At 44.3% G+C, this 20,217-nt stretch overlaps 1 protein-coding gene across 1 annotated transcript in view; it reads right to left on the reverse strand.

Moving 5' to 3' along the window:
- LOC137314019 (EMILIN-2-like) overlaps positions 1-20,217 on the reverse strand; it is a 60,726-nt gene that overhangs the window by 12,773 nt on the left and 27,736 nt on the right. Inside the window, exons 5-6 of the mRNA XM_067979714.1 lie at positions 8,490-8,720; positions 2,944-2,979 (exon numbers count right to left, since the gene is read on the reverse strand). Coding sequence (XP_067835815.1) covers positions 2,944-2,979; positions 8,490-8,720 — 267 coding nt within the window. The remainder of the gene's footprint in view (positions 1-2,943; positions 2,980-8,489; positions 8,721-20,217) is intronic.

Genomic DNA, 20,217 nt, shown 5'->3' on the forward strand with positions numbered 1-20,217 from the left:
ATTTAATATCTCGAATGTGACATTATATAAGAAAAAAAGTACGAAATAATAAACACCCTGGTGTTTACCCTTTGTGATTATAAGGCCTTTGCAATTCTTTTCCGAGAACCCCTACGTGGTGCTACCCCTGTGGCTCCAGCAGAGGTAGTGGCAGGTTGCTCGTCTTCTTGCCTTGACCGGGTAGATGCTTTTGGCGGACGGCCCCTGGGTTTCGGTGCCCGTGAGGGCACCTCCACAGACTGCTCCTCCTGCACCGGGGCAGGGGCAGACTCGGCCACCTGGAGAGGAGGCACCATTGCGGGTACTGGTTGAGAGGTGGGCGACGGGTGGGACGTGGGGACGCCTTGAGAGGCGTCCCCGCTTCCATGTCCCCGGTCACCATCATCCCTCTCTTGGCCTCGGCCCACATCACCCCTTCCACCCTGCTGGACGGCAGTTTGGATGGCATGTGTGAGGCCTTGCAAGGCCACCCCTAGTGTATCCCTCAGCCTGTTGGTGGCGTCGGAATGTTGCTCACCCTGAATCCGTACAGACGTTGTCAGGGCCTGCATGGACTCGATCTGGAGCTGTGCGTGACGCTCGAGGGAGGCCAGCCTGTCCTCCACCGCAGACAGTCCCGCACCTACCTGCGACACTGTGTCGCCGGTACCCTCCTGTGCCTGCGCCACCAATGCCCACATGCAGGAGGTGGACTCCTCCATCGCCTGCGCTATTGTGGACAATGCGCGCGGCACCTCTGCCAGTACCTCAGCAATTAGCTGGTGGCCCTCGACGACTCTCCTTTTCACTGGTGGCCCCCTGGGTTCAGCATCTGGGTCCGGCTGAGCAGAGCCTGGAGATGAGTGCTCCCTCCGTCGTGGACCCTCCGCGGCTACCCCTGCCACCAGGGTCTGCTCATGCTCACTCGTGCGCGGTGACTCACCAAGTGCTACCCCAACTAGTTGGCGAGGGGGACCCACCGAGGTGCGTGTCTCTGCGCTGGTGGATGGTTGGCTCTGATGTGACGATGCACCCTCAGAGACCGCCATGTCCTCTGAGGAATCGCCCTCCACGATCGCTTCACCCAAAGACGGACCTGCAAGAGAACAGAGGGCACTTTGAGGCATGTGGACCAACTTGACAGTGCGCCTGATGGCAGGTGATGAGACGGTAACTCGCGATCATGGGTGTTGAGTGTCAGCTTTCCCTTACCGGCCGTTTCGGCAGCGACACACTCGCCATCGGCCACCGACAGGCAATGTCGCGTGCGGGCGAGGTCGAGTGCCTCCACCTCGGCGTCGGTGAGCTCCACCACTTGCGGCAGCCCACCTCCGGTGCGTGCCCTTTCCCTATTGTTCTTGCTTCTCTTCTCCTGTGAAGGCAAAACACAGATGTGTGAGTGGGTGCGTCTTGCATCGTGAGACGCATCGAGCATCGGTGTGGTTGGGTTGAGCGTGGCGCGGAACGGATGGGAGGAAGCGTGGGCCACGTGCCCATCCCATTGCATGGGGATTGGGGTGTGTGGTAGTGTTCGGGTGGGGTCAGGGACGGTGGGTACTTGCGTGCACGGCGAGGATGGTGAATGAGTGGCTGTGAGGATTGCTGATGGAGCGCAGTGGTGGCTGTGCAGGAGGGGATTGTGATCTGTTTGGCGTGATGGTGGGGACGGGATGTGGGAGGGTGCGTTGGTGTACTCACCTTGCCAGACCTAGTCAGGTCATTGAAGCGCTTGCGGCACTGCTCCCAAGTCCTTGGGGTGTTGCCCCTGCTGCTCACCTCCGCCGCCACCTCTGCCCATGCCTTCCTGGTTGCGGCGGCAGGGAACTTGCGTCCATCTTCTGGGAAGAGTGTTTCCCTCCTCCTCCTCACGCCCTCCAGCATCAGCTGCAGTGCCAGGTCTGAAAAACGGGGCGCAGCCTTTCCCCTTTGCTGAGCCATCGTCTCAAACCGCTTGCTTGCAGCAGGAGGGGCTTTGGGAGACTGCCCCTTTAACTGGAGCTCCTACATCGCGTCGACGGTACTGCGCATGCGCAGCCGGCCGGCACGCAGCTGGGGAGCGCAGAACCCGGAAGCAGGGCTTAATCGGTCCAATTATCCCGCGATCGCGTGGGGGACGCACACGATTAGCCGTCCGCGTTTTCGACGCTCCCGGAGGACCACCCGCTGGGAACCCGCAGGCCTGCTAAATTCGAGCCCTCTAGCATGCTGCAAATTGCAGTATAAGTTCAAAGAAAGTACAATATACCAAATTTATTCAAAGCTTGCAGTTAATGCTTGGACTGTTAAACCTCAACCATCCTTGCATGTCAAATATTTCATATTCTATGTAATAGATCAAAAGCAATTAGACCATGAAAGTAACCCCAGAACTTTATGTGAATACTTCTTTAGTTGTACCTCATGAAGAAAAATTTGCAGGGCTACGGGGAAAGAGCGGGGGAGTGGGACTAGCTGGACTGCTCTTGCAGAGAGCCAGCACAGGCTCGATGGGCTGAATAGCCTCCTTCTGTGCCATAGCCATTCTATGATTTCATGATTCTAGTTTACATTGCAGTCCACCTATGTCTGTGAGCTAGATCTCTACATTTACACTGTTGAAATTGTCAGCCTTGGCCCAGTGGTAGAATCACAGAGCTATGAAAAACTGGGTCTTTGATTCTGCTGCTGGGATGAGGAACCCGGTTTTAGTGATGTTAATGTGGGGAGCCAGTGCACAATTGTTGCTCTCTCATATTTCCGAACTAAGGAAACACCAATGTAAAAGCACCTAATATGACGTTAAAGTCAAATATATCTAAACTTAACAGTAAGTTACAAAGAAAGTGATGGAGAAATAAACCATCACCAATGAGCTCAGTGAACACACAGTATAAAATATTGGAGATAAATATGTTTTCAGGTGAATCCCTGACCCTGAAGACCACAATTTGTTTAATTAATTAAGTGTCTATGAACTAAGCATACCTGTGATTCCTGGAGTTCCAAAAGTCATGAAATGCCCTGGGGTGGGGAAAAAAAGAATTCTTTTAAATGTTTGAGTTTACATAGTTGCTCTTTCTTTTTGCAAAATGGCCAGTAACATACTGAAGTGATAGCGAAATTGTTGTTACAAAGGCCCTGAAAATCCACAGGCCTGTGATGCCAGCAGCTATGCCCACCGGGAATCTTCACCCCAACAGTCTTTCCATGGTCGGGGGGAGGCTCCCTGCTTTGCAATATAAAGTTAGGTGCCTGAACTTCTATGGGAGTGGGTTGGGGGGATGTATTGCTACCTCCCCCCAGAAAGAAGTTTAAAGTACCCCCAGCAGCTCAGTTGTCCATTAATTTAATAGACAGAAAATCATGAGCTATGCACCCACAATTTCTAGCTACGTGCTCCCTGTGAGCACCCTTCCTCATTGGAAGTGTGCAATTGGCCCTTATTACGGCAGCATTGGTGTGAAGCTTTGCCGGAAAACATTGGTGTGAAGCCTTGTACCGTTATAGTGTAAATGCATCCTTAGTGTTTGTTCAGAACACCCTGATGATTTATAAACTAGCTGGTAAATATCAGAGCCCGAGTAAGCAGAATCTTAAATTGTATTGGCTACTTAAGGAACTTCTGATCCAAGGAATAATGTCCACATGTGTGCTGTACCTCTGTACCTTTATCACTTTTTAAATCTCTTTTATAATCGCTTCAAGCACCGTGGGTTTTAGTTTCCTTCAGACAAATGTAAACAGTCTTTTAAATTAAATCTTGCCACCACCTATTTGTCTGCATGTTTCCATTCTAAAACTATAACATGGTTATTTCCCTTCCTCATTTATTTGATTTCAGTTAGTTGTAGTCCCGGTTTACAAATTCTAAATCTATTAAATTAAAATGGGATATATTTTCATCTTCAACACTCCCAGAGAATAGTTTCATGGCCCAGACCAGGAATTTTTATGGACGGACAAATGTGGGGGTGCGCTTCCAAATTCCCAATTTGCGCTCCTGCCATGTCTGTCAAGATAAACAATTTATATTATTGAAAGGGAATGTAAGTACTTCTTTAAAAAAAAGCTGATTACAGGACTCAAATGCTAGTTCTCCAACCAGACAACAGCATTTACTCAGATTCACTGACCCACATTGAGTAAATTTCACTCGTTCGTAGCCCAGCCACGAGGGGGAGCACTTTAGCCTAAAGAAGCAATTCATCTCCTGCACAAGAAAAACGAGTAGTATCAACCCTGTCCAGTGAAGCTGACATCCTGGCCAAAAACTACAGAACAGCACTGGACACAGCTCTGACGTCTACAACTCAGGCCATTGTGCCTTCAAAACCATGGGGATAAATATCACCAGGGCCATGAGGGAGTGAAGTTAAAGACCATGACCATTACTAGTCTGAAAAAACATTTTTTACATCAGTATTTTACCCTACCCTCTATGAAAAGTGTTGAATTACGACACCCCAGCCTTCCCAACTATCAAGACAACTCTATCTTCTGGGCTGAAGGAGGAAGCATAACAGTGAGGCACAGCAGTGGGATTTTAATCAGGAAACATTAACAAATGCAGAATTCAAATAGGTGATGCAGTACATCCATTTTAAGAAAGTAAAACAAGAAAAGACCATTCAGCCGTCAAGCATGCTCTTTCCACATCCCGATCACAAACAAGGGAGTCAAAGGTTATAGCAGGTAGACAGGACAGTAGGGTTGAGGTCACAATCAGTTGAGCCATGATCTTATCAAATGGCAGAGCAGACTCAAGGGGCCGAATGGCCTACTCCTGCTCTTAATTCGTATGTTCACATGTTTGTATGTAAACTATCCTACCTCACCCAATTCATCTCCCAGCATAAACACTCCTTCAATCTTAAAGTTAATGAAGCAAGCTTCCAAAATAGAGGGGTATAAACCAGGCGTAGATCCTGCCCCATCGAGTGTACAGATCAGGAGTACGTGCTTGCATTCTGTACAATTTTCCATTCATTGATTTTTTTTTTGCAGGGAGCATGCATCTGAATACCTGATGTGCACTCTCAGATACAGAGCTCCCCACTGGGAGCATGATTTTGTAAAATTATCCTTATTTATCTATACCAAAGTTTCCACTGCTCAACCCCAGCCTGCTGCCTTCTAGAGGCAACAGGCTACCATCATCACCCACTCCCCACCCCCAGCTGTGCAGGAATCATCAGCTGCTATTTTCCTTGCTGATCCAATTGCCAGTGTAATGGATTGGGCTTTTCTGTTCTGTCCGCCCAAATTAGTTGGTGATGACTCTGGCGAATGTTCCAGGATCAGATCCCTTACTATATTTTTGTTGGGCTCCCAGTAGTATTACCACTTCAGAGCTCACCACTGAGTAGGGGAAATTGGTTGCATGACTCAATTATATAATCATATCAGGAAGTCTACAAAAATCTGTTTATCTACAAGTCTATCAGAGATCAGAGTGTGCAAGAAATATATTCTACAAGGGATATTTGAATCTCTTGTGGACTGAGTCTATATTTATTGTTTTTTTAACTATTTGCACTATCAGTAATTTGCCACTTCTCACTGTTTCTGCGTATTATCTTACTTATAAATAAATCTGACCATTAGTTTAAGCCTGAATGTAAGGGTCTGATTGTGTAACATTTACCACCGATTTGGAATTGACAGGAGAACTTGGGCATCCCATGTGGTTTCTGATAAAATATACCATAGTTAAGGGGTAATTGTTAGTCCCATGGTATACTAAACTAATGATGACGTGCAAAAAAGGTGCAGTTTGATTCATAGAATCAGTCTGGTCATGGAAACTGCCTTTTTGCCTTGAACACAAATTAAATCCTAAAACATCTCCTATCAACCTTTTTTTCTCCAATAAAAACTAGTTCAGCTCTGTAGGTCTATCCTCATATCATTTGAGTCATAACTTTCAGAATCATCCTCATCACATTTCTCTGCTGCATGAATGTTCTTGTGAAGGGAAGGTGCCTAAAACTGTAAATAATATTTCAAAAGTAGCCTCATCGTAGATCTATATAAGGTTCAAATCATTTATTTAAACTTCATCATCCGAAAACATGTCAGTTTCCACATGTATGATGACAACATCCAATTCTATCTCATCACCTCTCTCGACTCCTCCATTGTCTCTGATTTGTCACACTGCTTGTCTGACTGGATGAGCAAAAAATTTCCTCCAACTAAATACTGGGAAGACCGAAGCCATTGTCATCAGTCCCTGCCTCAAACTCCATTCCCTATCCACTGACTCCAACCCTCTCCCTGGCCACTGTCTGAGGCTGAACCAGTCCGTTCGTAACCTTAGCATTCCATGTGACCCTGAGAAGAGCTTCCAACCACATATCCGCTCCATCACCAAGACCGCCTACATCCACCTCCGTAGCATTGCCTGACTCCCGCCCCTGCGCTGCTGAAACCCTCATCCATGCCTTTGTCACCTCTAGACTTGACTATTCCAGTGCTCTCCTGGCCAGACTCCCATCTTCCACCCTCCATAAATTTGAGCTCATCCAAAACTCTGCTGCACGTATCCTAACTCACACCAAGTCCCATTCACCCATCACCCCTGTGCTTGCTGACCTACATTGGCTCCTGGTCCAGGAACGCCTCGATTTTAAAATTCTCATCCTTGTTTTCAAATCCCTCCATGGCCTCAGCCCTCCTCCAGCCCTACAACCTTCCGAGATCCCAATACTTGCCGCTTCCCGCTCAGGCCAACGCATTAAAATTGCAGTCGGGTATACTTCCTGAGGTGTGGCAGGAAACTTTATCTGCAGGCTTTTATATCATCTAGAAAACTAATTACATGCAGTGCAGAATTCCTGCAGATGGAGCTCTTGCAGTGAGTGAATATACAGTTTAGATGAACAGAAGCCACAAGATTAGAAAGAAAGAACAAACTTGCATTTATATCATGCCTTTCACGTCCTCAACTGTCATGAAGTGCTTCGCAGCCAATGAAGTACTTTAAAAATGTAGTCACTGTTGTAATGTAGGGAAACATGGCAGTCAATTTGGGCTCAGCTAAGTTCCACAAACAGCAATGAAATAAATGACCAGATAATTTTGATTTTAGTGGTATTGGTTGAGGGATAAATGTTGGCCAAGATACCCAGAGAACTCCCCTGCTTTTCTTCAAATGATGCCATGGAATCTTTTATGTCCGCCTGAAAGAGCAAATGGGGCCTTGGTTTAATGTCTCGTTTGAAAGACAGCACCTCTGACAATGCAGCACTCCCTCAGTACTGCACTGAAGAGTTACCCTAGATTTTGTGTCAAGTCTCTGGAGTGGGGCTTGAGCCCAGGACCTCTTAACTTAGGTGAATGTTACCACTGAGTCAAGGTTGACACCACTACAACATGGATATAGATCAGAAAGGCCATTTGGCTCATTCAAGCTCTTCCCAGTTCATTGAGCCAGAAAACCATGTAGTCCCCTATCACTTTATTACTAAATATTACTACTGAGATAAACTTAGATCTTGAGGAGTTACATTCACAAGACAGCAGAGTTAGCAGGTTTCAAATGGGGCATCTAAACCAGCATGCTGGAGACAATGAAAGATGTTTTGACATTCCCGTGATCATTCACAATGATTGCTGCTGCATCAACTCTATTCAGTCGAACTCAGCAGAGGGCATTGTTAAGTCAGGCTGGTAGATTCTGCTCGGGGGAAGAAGCTCCGATTAATTAAAAGTTGACATTGGAGTCAGGCTTTAAAAAGAAACAGAGCGAGAGAGCTGTGAAAGCTTGAGGAGGGCTGTGAGAAGGATGGAAAACAGGAAAGAGTTAGAAAATTAGCTTTAGTTCAAGCGACAACCCACTGCAGTGGGGTAACATAGTGTGTTCTTCATTTTTACATTATTATGACATAGTCTGAAATCACAAAAGGTGACAGCCCCATCATAGCATTTAACTGTTTCTCAAACAATTCCAGAATTTTTGCCTTCACTATCAGGAAAGTCCATTCCACATGTTTGGTTATGGATAGTTTATGTTGTACAGAACCACTTCAAACAGTGATGCGTGCGTATGTGTCAGCTCCCTGTACTATTGAAATTTAATAATTTTTATTGTGGAATGGATTTCAGAGCACTAGCAGCAACATAAAAACAGCTCTTGTTTGAAAGTGAACATTGTTACTTTAAGTTTCTGGCTACAAACATTTCCAGATGTTGTAGGACGGTCACTAGCCACTGGTGCAGTATCTTTCGTTAAACCATTTCTTGAAGTGACACTCTGCACCATTACAGTCACCAGCACCATCTGATTTCTGTATGACACTGAAGTCAGAGCTGCTGCCGGTGACAGTTCTGTATTAAAAAGGCACCATTACAATGCACAAAATCTAAAGAGTTCCATTCAACAAACAGCTTATTGTGTTCAAAACTTTAAGAATAGCAGTATGTCTTACATTGAACCAGTAAGGCAATGAAGAAAGATTATCCTTCATAATTACAACACTGTGTCTATGTGCTGAGAGCATATTGCAGTATATTATAATAATTTTACTCACCGGATACTCCAGTGCCTCCATTCAGAGACGGTTTACTTTGTTGATCTTTTGTTCCATGAGGTTTACTTTGTTGATCTTTTGTTCCATGAGAGCTATTAACATCTGATGTATCCATTGATCCCGGTGGACCTGCATAACCTACCTCCCTAAAGATACCATGGCGTGTTCCTGTGATGGGTGGAAGACTTGGCAGTTTGGGTGGGCCTGGAGGTCCTGCTTGGCCTCTTTCCACTAATTAAAAGAAACAGAATCTCCAGTTATTTTCAGATGCCTCATTGTGGTAAAATGATCACTTTCACTGCTTCCCACTACCGGATCAATGGGGAAATTCACTGCATAATGTGAAAATGAGCAATACAGACTAGGAATTTTCCAGGTTCAATCCCTGGTCTGTTCTTAGTTAGCTGATCTCATCCAGGGCTGAAAAGTGCATGTGGGTGGCTGTTGGATGACAACAGGATTGGCTGTGATGACTTTTACAGTCAAATAGCCTGCTGCCACTCATTGTCTCAGAGTTTTATAAGTGAAGAACTGCTACTCATGTGGGGTATCAGAGGGCAGCCAACACGAATGGAATTGTACAACAGCATGTATCAGTACCATTAGGAGAAAAATGAGAGAAATTTGAAAGGTAAATAACAGTAAAAAAATGGCTTTACAAAGAGGAACTTTATCTGAAACTGTAGCATTCACACATCTAGAATAGAATATTTTAAATCAATCAGTGCCATACATTGAGAACCTGCAAATTAGTTCATTAAGAATTATACTATTAAGCTCAATTGACCAGAATAGTTTAATACTCAATAAATCCCATTGAGGATAGTAATCCCACCTGAACAAATTTGATGGTGGGAATTTCATATTAGTTGGCTAATTACCAACAAAATATCATATTTCACACAAATTTAGTACATCTTGTGAGCAAGCCAGGAAATGAAAGGAACATGTAACACTTACAACTAAGTGATTCACTTCAGTGACCAAAACATTCCAAAGTACTCCATTTAACATTTGTTCAACGATTTTATCCAATGCAGTGAGTGAATCTTGGATAATAAGTTGATGAAGCCTACCCCCCACCAGAAGCAAATGGCAGCATGTGCTAGCAATGGCACTCAATTACATGTTGCTGTTATCACTGCTGCCTCCAGAGGAGGAACATTACCCTGGGAGGTGGGATTCATCGTGTCACTGCCTCATTTATATTACAGCACTGCTATTGAAGTTGCGGCTGCTGTTGATGCCACAACTCCAGCCCTATTTTACAGCACATTATCAGAATTCCCACAGTTCTTGGCTGTGGTCCTAGGTGAAACATCTTATTAGTGGCAAAAATATAGACACTTGACCCTCTTCGATATACATACACCTCGCACTAACCAAATCAAAAGCAGCAATAAAGAAGTACTATATTAGAAGCTGCAGTGAGTTAGATATGATTAGAGAAGGAGGCCAATAGTGGTGAGCCACCTGGGAAGCACAACTGAGAGAAAATGCGGAGAGAGGATGATATTTTCTATTTCAGGATACTCAATACAACATCGTATAAGATTCCAAGCGTGGGAAAATCATCAAGTCCAAACTCTTAGATACAATGGGGGAGGGGGAGGGACCAAAAACAATTGGAGTATTTTGAAGTGCCTACCCTAGGGTCAAAAAGTAATAAACATTTATCAAAGCAAGAAAGCATTTGCTGGTCACAATCCAGCCTATATCAACAACCACAGCTGCATTACCAAATGTATTGTTGTCTCCCAGTGAGTAAATTACTTCAAGGAAAACTTAATACTGTAGCTAAGTTCAGAAGCCAGCTGGTTGTGCAATGCTCCAGGAGCCAGAATCTGTACACAGTCCATGTCCTTTTACCTCAATTTAACACAGACCACCACATTGGCTTCTTCTTCAGATGCAGTATTCGTATTATGAATAGAGATTTCCTAATGATCAACCAAAAACTGGCTAGAATATTAAATCTTCAAATAACACTGTTGGTGCGAGCTAATAATCTAATTTGAGTGTTGCCAGATAGACTTTTCAAAGTCTAAGAAGAAAAGTTCAACTATAATGGGGTTGGGGGTAATATATGAGCACGGATAGAGGATTGGCTAAAGGACAGAAAAGAGAGTAGGGATAAATGGGTCATTCTCAGGTTGGCAGGCTATAACTAGTGGGGTACCTCAAGGATTGGTGCTTGGCCTCAGCTATTTACAATCTATATTAATGACTCAGATGAAGAGACCGAGTGTAATGTATCCAAGTTTGCTGATGATACAAAGCTAGGTGGCAAAGCAAGCTGTGAGGAGGACACAAAGAGTCGGCAAAGGGATAGAGACAGATTGAGTGAGCGGGCAAGAAGGTGGCAGATGGAGTATAATGTGGGGAAATGTGAAGTTATTCACTTTGGTAGGAGGAATAGAAAATCAGAATGATGTTTAAACGGTGAGAAACTATTAAATGTTGGTGTTCAGAGAGACTTGTGTTCTCATACAAAAAACACAAAAAGTTAGTATGCACGTACAGCAGGCAATTAGGAAAGCAAATGGCATGTTGGCCTTTATTGCAAGGGGGCTGGAGTACTAGAGTAAGAAAGCCTTACTATAGTTGTACAGGGCTTTAGTGAGACCTCACCTGGAGTACTGTGCAGTTTTGATCTCATTTTTTTTTATTCGTTCATGGGACACGGGCGTCGCTGGCTAGGCCAGCATTTATTGCCCATCCCTAATTGCCCTTGAGAAGATGGTGGTGAGCCACCTTCTTGAACCGCTGCAGTCCGTGTGGTGAAGGTTCTCCCACAGTGCTGTTAGGTGGGGAGTTCCAGGATTTTGACCCAGCGACGATGAAGGAAAGGCGATATATTTCTAAGTCGGGATGGTGTATGACTTGGAGGGGAACGTGCAGGTAGTGTTGTTCCCATGTGCCTGCTGCCCTTGTCCTTCTAGCTGATAGAGGTTGGGTATTCTGCGGCGAGTGACTCGCCTCCTGACTCCCTTAAGACTTTCCACCATCTACAAGGCACAAGTCAGGAGTGTGATGGAATACTCTCCACTTGCTTCGATGAGTGCAGCTCCAACAACACACAAGAAGCTCGACACCATCCAGGACAAAGCAGTCCACTTGATTGGCACCCCATCCACCACCCTAAACATTCACTCCCTTCACCACTGGCGCACAGCGGCTGCAGTGTATACCATCCACAGGATGCACTGCAGCAACTCGCCAAGGCTTCTTCGACAGCACCTCCCAAACCCGCGACCTCTACCACCTAGAAAGACAGGAGCAGCAGGCACATAGGAACAACACCACGTGCACGTTCCCCTCCAAGTCACACACCATCGCGACTTGGAAATATATCGCCATTTCTTCATCGTCACTGGGTCAAAATCCTGGCACTCCCTATCTAACAGCACTGTGGGAGAACCGTCACCACACGAACTGTGGCGGTTCAAGAAGGCGGCTCACCACCACCTTCTCGAGGGCAATTAGGGATGGGCAATAAATGCCGGCCTCACCAGCGACGCCCACATCCCATAAACGAATAAAAAAAAGGTTGCGGGTTTGGGAGGTGCTGTCGAAGAAGTCTTGCCGAGTTGCTGCCGCACATCCTGTGGATGGTACACACTGCAGCCATAGTGCGCCAGTGGTGAACGGAGTGAATGTTTAGGGTGGTGGATGGAGTGCCAATCAAGCTTTGTCCTGGATGGTGTCGAGCTTCTTGAGTGTTGTTGGAGCTGCAATCATCCAGGCAAGTGGAGAGTGTTCCATCACACTCCTGACTTGTGCCTTGTAGATGGTGGAAAGGCTTTGGGGAGTCAGGAGGTGAATCACTCGCCACAGAATACCCAGCCTCTGACCTGCTCTCGTAGCCACAGTATTTATGTGGCTGGTCCAGTTAAGTTTCTGGTCAATGGTGACCCCCAGGATGTTGATGGTGGGGGATTCGGTGATGGCAATGCCGTTGAATGTCAAGGGGAGGTGGTTAGACTCTGTCTTGTTGGAGATGGTCATTGCCTGGCAGTTGTCTGGCGTGAATGTTACTTGTCACTTATCAGCCCAAGCCTGGATGTTAACCAGGTCTTGCTGTATGCGGGCACAGACTGCTTCATTATCTGAGGGGTTGTGAATGGAACTGAACACTGTGCAGTCATCAGCGATCATCCCATTTCTGACCTTATGATGGAGAGAAGGTCATTGATGAAGCAGCTGAAGATGGTTGGGCCTAGGACACTGCCCTGAGAAACTCCTGCAGCAATGCCCTGGGGCTGAGGTGATTGGCCTCCAACAACCACTACCATCTTCCTTTGTGCTAGGTATGACTCCAGCCACTGGAGAGTTTTCCCACTGATTCCCATTAACTTCAATTTTACTAGGACTCCTTGGTGCCACGCTCAGTCAAATGCTGCCTTGTTGTCAAGGGCAGTCACTCTCACCTCACCTCTGGAATTCAGCTCTTTTGTCCATGTTTGTAGAAAGGCTATAATGAGGTCTGGAGCCGAGTGGTCCTGGTGGAACTCAAACTGAGCATCGGTGAGCAGGTTATTGGTAAGTGCCGCTTGATAGCATTGTCGACGACACCTTCCATCACTTTGCTGATGATAGAGAGTAGACTGATGGGGTGGTAATTGGCCGGATTGGATTTGTCCTGCTTTTTGTGGACAGGAAATACCTGGGCAATTTTCCACATTTTCGGGTAGATGCCAGTGTTGTAGCTGTACTGGAACAGCTTGGCTAGAGGCACAGCTAGTTCTGGAGCACAAGTCTTTAGCACTACAGCCAGGATGTTGTCGGGGCCCATCGCCTTTGCTGTATCCAGTGCACTCAGCCATTTCTTGATATCACGTGGAATGAATCGAATTGGCTGAAGATTGGATTCTGTGATGGTGGGGATATCCGGAGGAGGCCGAGGTGGATCATCCACTCGGCACTTCTGGCTGAAGATGGTTGCAAATGCTTCAGCCTCGTCTTTTGCACTCACGTGCTGGACTCCGCCATCATTGAGGATGGAGCTGTTTACAGAGCCTCCTCCTCCCATTAGTTGTTTAATTGTCCACCACTATTCACAACTGGATGTGGCAGGACTGCAGAGCTTTGATCTGATCCGTTGGTTGTGGAATCGCTTAGATCTGTCTATAGCATGTTGCTTCCGCTGTGTAGCATGCATGTAGTCTTGTGTTGTAGTTTCACCAGGTTGGCACCTCATTTTTCGGTACGCCTGGTGATGCTCCTGGCATGCTCTTCTGCACTCCTCATTGAACCAGGGTTGATCCCCTGGCTTGTTGGTAATGGTAAAGTGAGGAATATGCCTAGCCATGAGGTTACAGATTGTGCTGGAATACAAATCTGCTGCTGCTGATGGCCCACAGCGCCTCATGGGTGCCCAGTTTTGAGCTGCTAGATCTGTTCTGAATCTATCCCATTTAGCACGGTGGTAGTGCCACACAACACGTTGGATGGTGACCTCAGTGCGAAGACGGGACTTCGTCTCCACGAGGACTGTGTGGTGGTCACTCCTACCAATACTGTCATGGACAGATGCATCTGTGACAGTAGAAAGGATATACTTGCCTTGGAAGCGGTGCAACGAAGGTTCACTAGATTGATTCCTGGGATGAGAGGGTTGTCCTATGAAAAGAAGTTTTGTAAAATGGGCTTATACTCTCTGGAATTTAGAAGAATGAGAGGTGATCTCATGGAAACATATAAGATTATGAGGGGCCTTGACAGGGTCGATGCTGAGAGATTGTTTCCCCTGGTTAGAGAGTATAGAACTAGGGGGCATTGTGCAGGATAAGGGGTCGGCCATTCAAGACTGAGATGAGGAGGAATTTCTTCACGAAGAGGGTTGTGAATCTTTAGAATTCTCTAACCCAGAGGGCTGTGGCTGCTGAGTCATTGAATATATTCAAGGCTGAGAGAGATAGATTTTTGGACTCTCGGGTAATCAAGGGATATGGGGATCGGGCAGAAAGTGGAGTTGAGGTCGAAGATCAGCCATGATCTGATTGAATGGCGGAGCAGGCTCGAGGGGCCATAGGGCTGCTCCTGCTCCTATTTCTTATGTTCTTATAATTTGGAAATTAAGAAAATTTTAAGACTGGTTTACGCAATTGGTTTTGTAATGATTAGTTGTTTATATTTCAGCAATGGAAACAATCCTGAATGCTACATTTAGCCAAGTTCCATTATTTTACTCATTGAAATGTGAAATTGTTGAATCCTTATACTGGCATTGCACCCAAAATTATGATGAAATTCTACATCCCAAATTTGTCTCAAATTCAACAACACCCAGCTCTAAGTTTCACAATGGAAACATTTCAGAGGCAGTGGAGAACAAATGATCAGTGGGTTACCAGCTGCATCTACCCAGCTCTACCACGAGTCAAAATAATTTGGCAATTTGTTCACAGATTCATGTAGTGTACAGTGTATGAACATCTAATAAGATGTACACATGCACATAGATACATTGTATGCATGGCCAATATCTGATACAAATGCATATAGTGTACAGTGCAGGTGTGCCCAAGGGGATATACACATGCATGTGGTGTACAGTGTATACTCATGCAATGTCGGATGTACATGTACATAATGTACAGTGTATGTATGACCAATATCCAATGAACATACATGTAGTATACAGCATATGCATGCCCATTTTGATTTACACATGCACACTTTCAGGTGAATGCCTGGCACATACATGTACATAGTATGCAGTATATACAATGTCTGACATATGCATACATGCAGTACACAGTGTATGCATTGTGTGGCATATACATGCATCGTGTTTGATGTACACGTGCACATAGTGCACAGTGCGTGCAGTCTGACAAATGTATATATGCAAATTCTGATCTATGGATCTATCTAGTATGTACGTGTACAAAAATTTAATTGTGCCGTGAATTGTTCCTCTTGCCTGTACCCACACCCCATCTACTGAGAACCAGTAGAAAAAGCGGCCCAGCTTCACACAAGCCACAGGTAAATTCAAGTACTAAACTCAGATCATGGCACCAGACTCAAATATTGAAACAAAATAGATAATATTGGAAACACACAGGTCAGTCAGCATCTGTGGAAAGAAGAGATATTTAACATTTTGGGTTCGGACCCTTCTTCAAAACTCAAAAATAAGAGGCAGATAAGACAGGTATATTAATAACTTCTCCCTTCCCTTTTTCTGATTGTATTCCAATATGGTTCTCCACCTCTTATTTTTTAGAAGAAAGGTCCACACCTGAAATGTTAACTTTTCTGTTCTTTCCACAGTTCCTGCCTGACTTGTATGTTTCCAGCATTTTCTGTTTTTGGTTCAGATCTGCAGTTTTATTTTACATGACAATATTGAAGTTGCTGATGTGTCAATTTTGATATGACCCTTCCTTATGTAACGATGTAAATACTGGCCTAAAATTTCAAACATCATGAATCTAGCATTAATATATTATCAGTCCTTGCAAATTAGGATTGGCTTGTCATGACATATGTATGACATACAACAGAGTTCTGTGCTTTGTGGATTTTTCAGTTAACATCCCCTTTCCCTGCTGTGAGTGCGGTGTAGACAGCTGTGGCTCAGATGTTATTAAAAGAACAGCTGATCTTAAGGAACCAAAATTCTAGTAAGAAGTATAAGTCGGGATTCTGAGATAATTGAGATCAGATGCTAGTGAACAGCAACTTGCTCTGGGGTGATGGAATCACAAGTAAGATACAGGCACATTTCAAGAAACGCAAAGCACAGCTGTCAATATTGGTGTTGAATATCATCTTAACAACTGTAGCCACAACCAGCTTGTTTGAGGGACTATGAGAGGAACTGTTACATAATTGCTAATAAAATTGATACAATACTTTTCGTCTTTCATGATCTCTCCCTTTTGTTTTTCCCTCCCTCTCAGTGAGATGGGACAATCTGGGGCACAAATCGCTCCTGAAAGTGTGTGATCGGGGGAAGCAGTGTGCTCATGGTGGATGAGATAACTATGTTAATGACTAAATGTAGCCTTTGCATCATGGGGTGTTCCACCCCATAGCCTAACAAGATCTGGAAAAAAAACTTGCTCCACATGATTCAAGAGACGAGCACCCTTGAGACTCTAACCCACAACCATCTGGTCGGGAAGCAGACATTCTACTGTCTAGGCTACAAAATGGTCAAGATTTATTCACTCCAACAGATGTTTGGATGATGTAATGAATTAATTCCATGCACTACAATCCCATTAATTTTGTATCTCACCACTCCCAAAGTTCTCACTGACTGCAATGCCTAATTTTACAACACCGCTTGCTGTCAATTTCCTTTTAGATTTTTTCAGTGATTCATTTACCTGACCTTATGGGTATATTTTGTCACGAGATGATTACATTGACACACAGTGCCCTGTATTTTTAATTTAAACATGGTGCTGCCATATTTGGTACTTCAAGGGAGAAGCTAGCACTGTGAAAAGTATTGAGCTGCCAGCATAAGCTGCTGACCTTATTTTCAAAAGAAACTACATCCTCACAAGCATTAACTGAGTTCAGGATGAAGCAGATTGGAGTGCCTGGTTATAGAGTGATTTATGACAGTTTGCTAATTGGAGCAATTCATGTGATTACAGTGAAGGTAGAATTCTGCAAGCAAACAACAACAATTTTCAGTGGTTGATTTGTGACAGTAAACTACCAATCACCAGAAGAATATTTTTCTTACTGACTTTTTTGTTAACTTGATTATATGTTGTCAAGACCATCCAAACCCTTTGTAACAAGCACACTGTGTGATAGAAACATAGAAAATAGGAGCAGGAGTAGGCCATTCGGCTCTTCAAGCCTGCTCCGCCATTCAATATGATCATGGCTGATCCTCCATCTCAATACCATATTCCCGCTCTCTCCCCATACCCCTTGTTGCCTTTTGTGTCCAGAAATCTATCTAGTTCCTTCTTAAATATATTCAGTGACTTGGTCTCCACAGCCTTCTGTGGTAGAGAATTCCACAGGTTCATCACCCTCTGAGTGAAGAAATTTCTCCTCATCTCAGTCCTAAGTGTTCTACCCCGTATCCTGAGATTGTGACCCCTCGTTCCAGACCTCCCAGCCAGGGGAAATATTCTCCCTGCATCCAGTCTGCCGAGCCCTGTCAGATTTTAATATGTTTCAATGAGATCCCCTCTCATTCTTATCAACCCGAGTGAATACAGGCCTAGTCGACCCAATCTCTCCTCATACAACAGTCCTGCATCCCACGAATCAGTCTGGTGAACCTTCGCTGCACTCTCTCTATGGCAAGTATATCCTTTCTTAGGTAAGGAGACCAAAACTGCACACAATACTCCAGGTGTGATCTTACCAAGGCCCTGTATAACTGCAGTAAGACATCCTTGCTCCTGTACTCAAATCCTCTTGCAATGAAGGCCAACATACCATTTGCCTTCCTAACTGCTTGCTGCACCTGCATGTTTGCTTTAAGTGACTGGTGTACAAGGACACCCAGGTCCCTTTGTACATCAACATTTCCCAATCTATCACCATTTAAATAATATTTTGCCTTTCTGTTTTTCCTTCTGAAGTGGATAACTTCGCATTTATCCATGTTATACTGCATCTGGCATGTATTTGCCCACTCACTCAACTTGTCTAAATCGCCTTGAAGCCTCTTTGCATCCTCCTCACAACTCACAATCCCACCTAGTTTTGTGTCATCAGCAAACTTGGAAATATTATATTTGGTTCCCTCACCCAAATCATTGATATATATTGTGAATAGCTGGGGCCCAAGCACTGATCCCTGCAGTACCCCACTAGTCACTGCCTGCCACCCCAAAAAAGACCCATTTATTCCTACTCTCTGTTTCCTGTCTGTTAACCAATTTTCAATCCATGCCAGTATATTACCCCCAATCCCATGTGCTTTAATTTTGCACACTAACCTCTTATGTGGGACTTTATCAAAGGTCTTCTGAAAATCCAAATAAACCACATCCACTGGTTCTCCCTTATCTATTCTACCAGTTACATCCTCAAAAAACTCAAGTAGGCTTGTCAAACACGATTTCCCTTTCATAAATCCATGTTGACTTTGTCTAATCCCGTTGATATTTTCTAAGTGTCTTGTTATCACATCCTTTATAATAGACTCTAGCATTTTCCCTACTACTGATGTTAGGCTAACCGGTCTGTAGTTCCCTGTTTTCTCTCTCCCTCCTTTTTTAAATAGTGGGGTTACATTTACCACCCTCCAATCTACAAGAACTGTTCCATAATCTATAGAATTTTGGAAGATGACAACCAATGCATCCACTATTTCCATGGCTACCTCTTTTAGTACTCTGGGATGCAGATTATCAGGCCCTGGGAATTTATCGGCTTTCAGTCCCATTAATTTCTCCAGCACTATTTTTTTACTAATACTAATTTCTTTTAATTCCTCCTTCTCACTAGTCCCTTGGTTCCCTAGCATTTCTGGGAAGTTATGTGTGTCCTTTTCCGTGAAGACAGAACCAAAGTATTTGTTTAATTGCTCCACCATTTCCCTGTTCCCCATTATAAATTCTCCTGTTTCTTATTGTGAGGGACCTACATTTGTCTTCACCAATCTTTTTCCTTTTACTTACTTGTAGAAGCTTTTACAGTCTGCTTTTACGTACCTTGCAAGTTTACTCTCATACTCAATTTTTTCCCTCTTAATCTCTTGGTCCTTTTTTGCTGAATTCTAAACTGTTTCCAATCCTCATGCTTGCTACTTTTTCTGGCAACTTTATCCTCTTTGGATCTAATACTATTCTTAATTTCTTTTGTTAGCCATGATAATTATTATCTAGTTATAAAGGTTTACCTAGACGTGTTTCAAGACTACAAAAGCATTTAGATTATCTACAGTCACTGAGTGCCACCATTTCAGTTTTTGAAAAAGAGCAACAAAGTAGCTTTCAAACAAATAAAAAGGGATAAAGAGGTAAGGAATTCCTGTTTAGCAAACAGATTGGCTATTTTACACTTTCACGATTGTAGTGGAATTTAATTTTTATGTGCAATCGGTAACATAATGTTCTTTTAGCAACTTCAAAGGTGTAATCTGCTCCCAGCTTTTTCCTCCTCTTCTCTCCGGAAGGCAAAGACTCACCCTTGAGTATGGTTCCATGGATGCCACGAGTGAGTGTCCTTGGAATATTCCACTGTGGGAGGCATTAAGGCTGGCTAAAATTCTGTGCTCATCTGACATCCAGACACACACTGTTTCCAGCAGATGTCATTGGATAGCGATCAAAGACAGAAACCTTAATTAACATCCCCTCACTCAGGCCAGGGGCAGGAGAACCACTTGTAGTGTTCCCTGTCATAGAGTGATTAATTCAACGCACACCAAGGACTGAGCCAGAGACATTGCAGATTTGTATGCAGATTTATGACCTCTAGTTTTGGACTCCCCCACAAGTAGAAACATTTTCTCTACATCTACCCTATCAAACCCTTTCATTATCTTAAAGACCTCTATCAGGTCACCCCTCGGCCTTCTCTTTTCTAGAGAAAAGAACGCCAGCCTGTTCAGGCTTTCCTGATAAGGATATTCTCTCAGTTCTGGTATCATCCCTGTGAATCTTTTGTGCACCTTCTCCAATGCCTCTAAATCCTTTATATAATACAGAGATCAGAATGGTTCACAGTATTCCAAGTTTAGTCGAACAAATTTAACGTAATTTCTCTGCTTTTCAATTCTATCCCTCTA

This window comes from Heptranchias perlo, chromosome 3 (assembly GCF_035084215.1).
Source record: "Heptranchias perlo isolate sHepPer1 chromosome 3, sHepPer1.hap1, whole genome shotgun sequence".
Taxonomy (NCBI): domain Eukaryota; kingdom Metazoa; phylum Chordata; class Chondrichthyes; order Hexanchiformes; family Hexanchidae; genus Heptranchias; species Heptranchias perlo.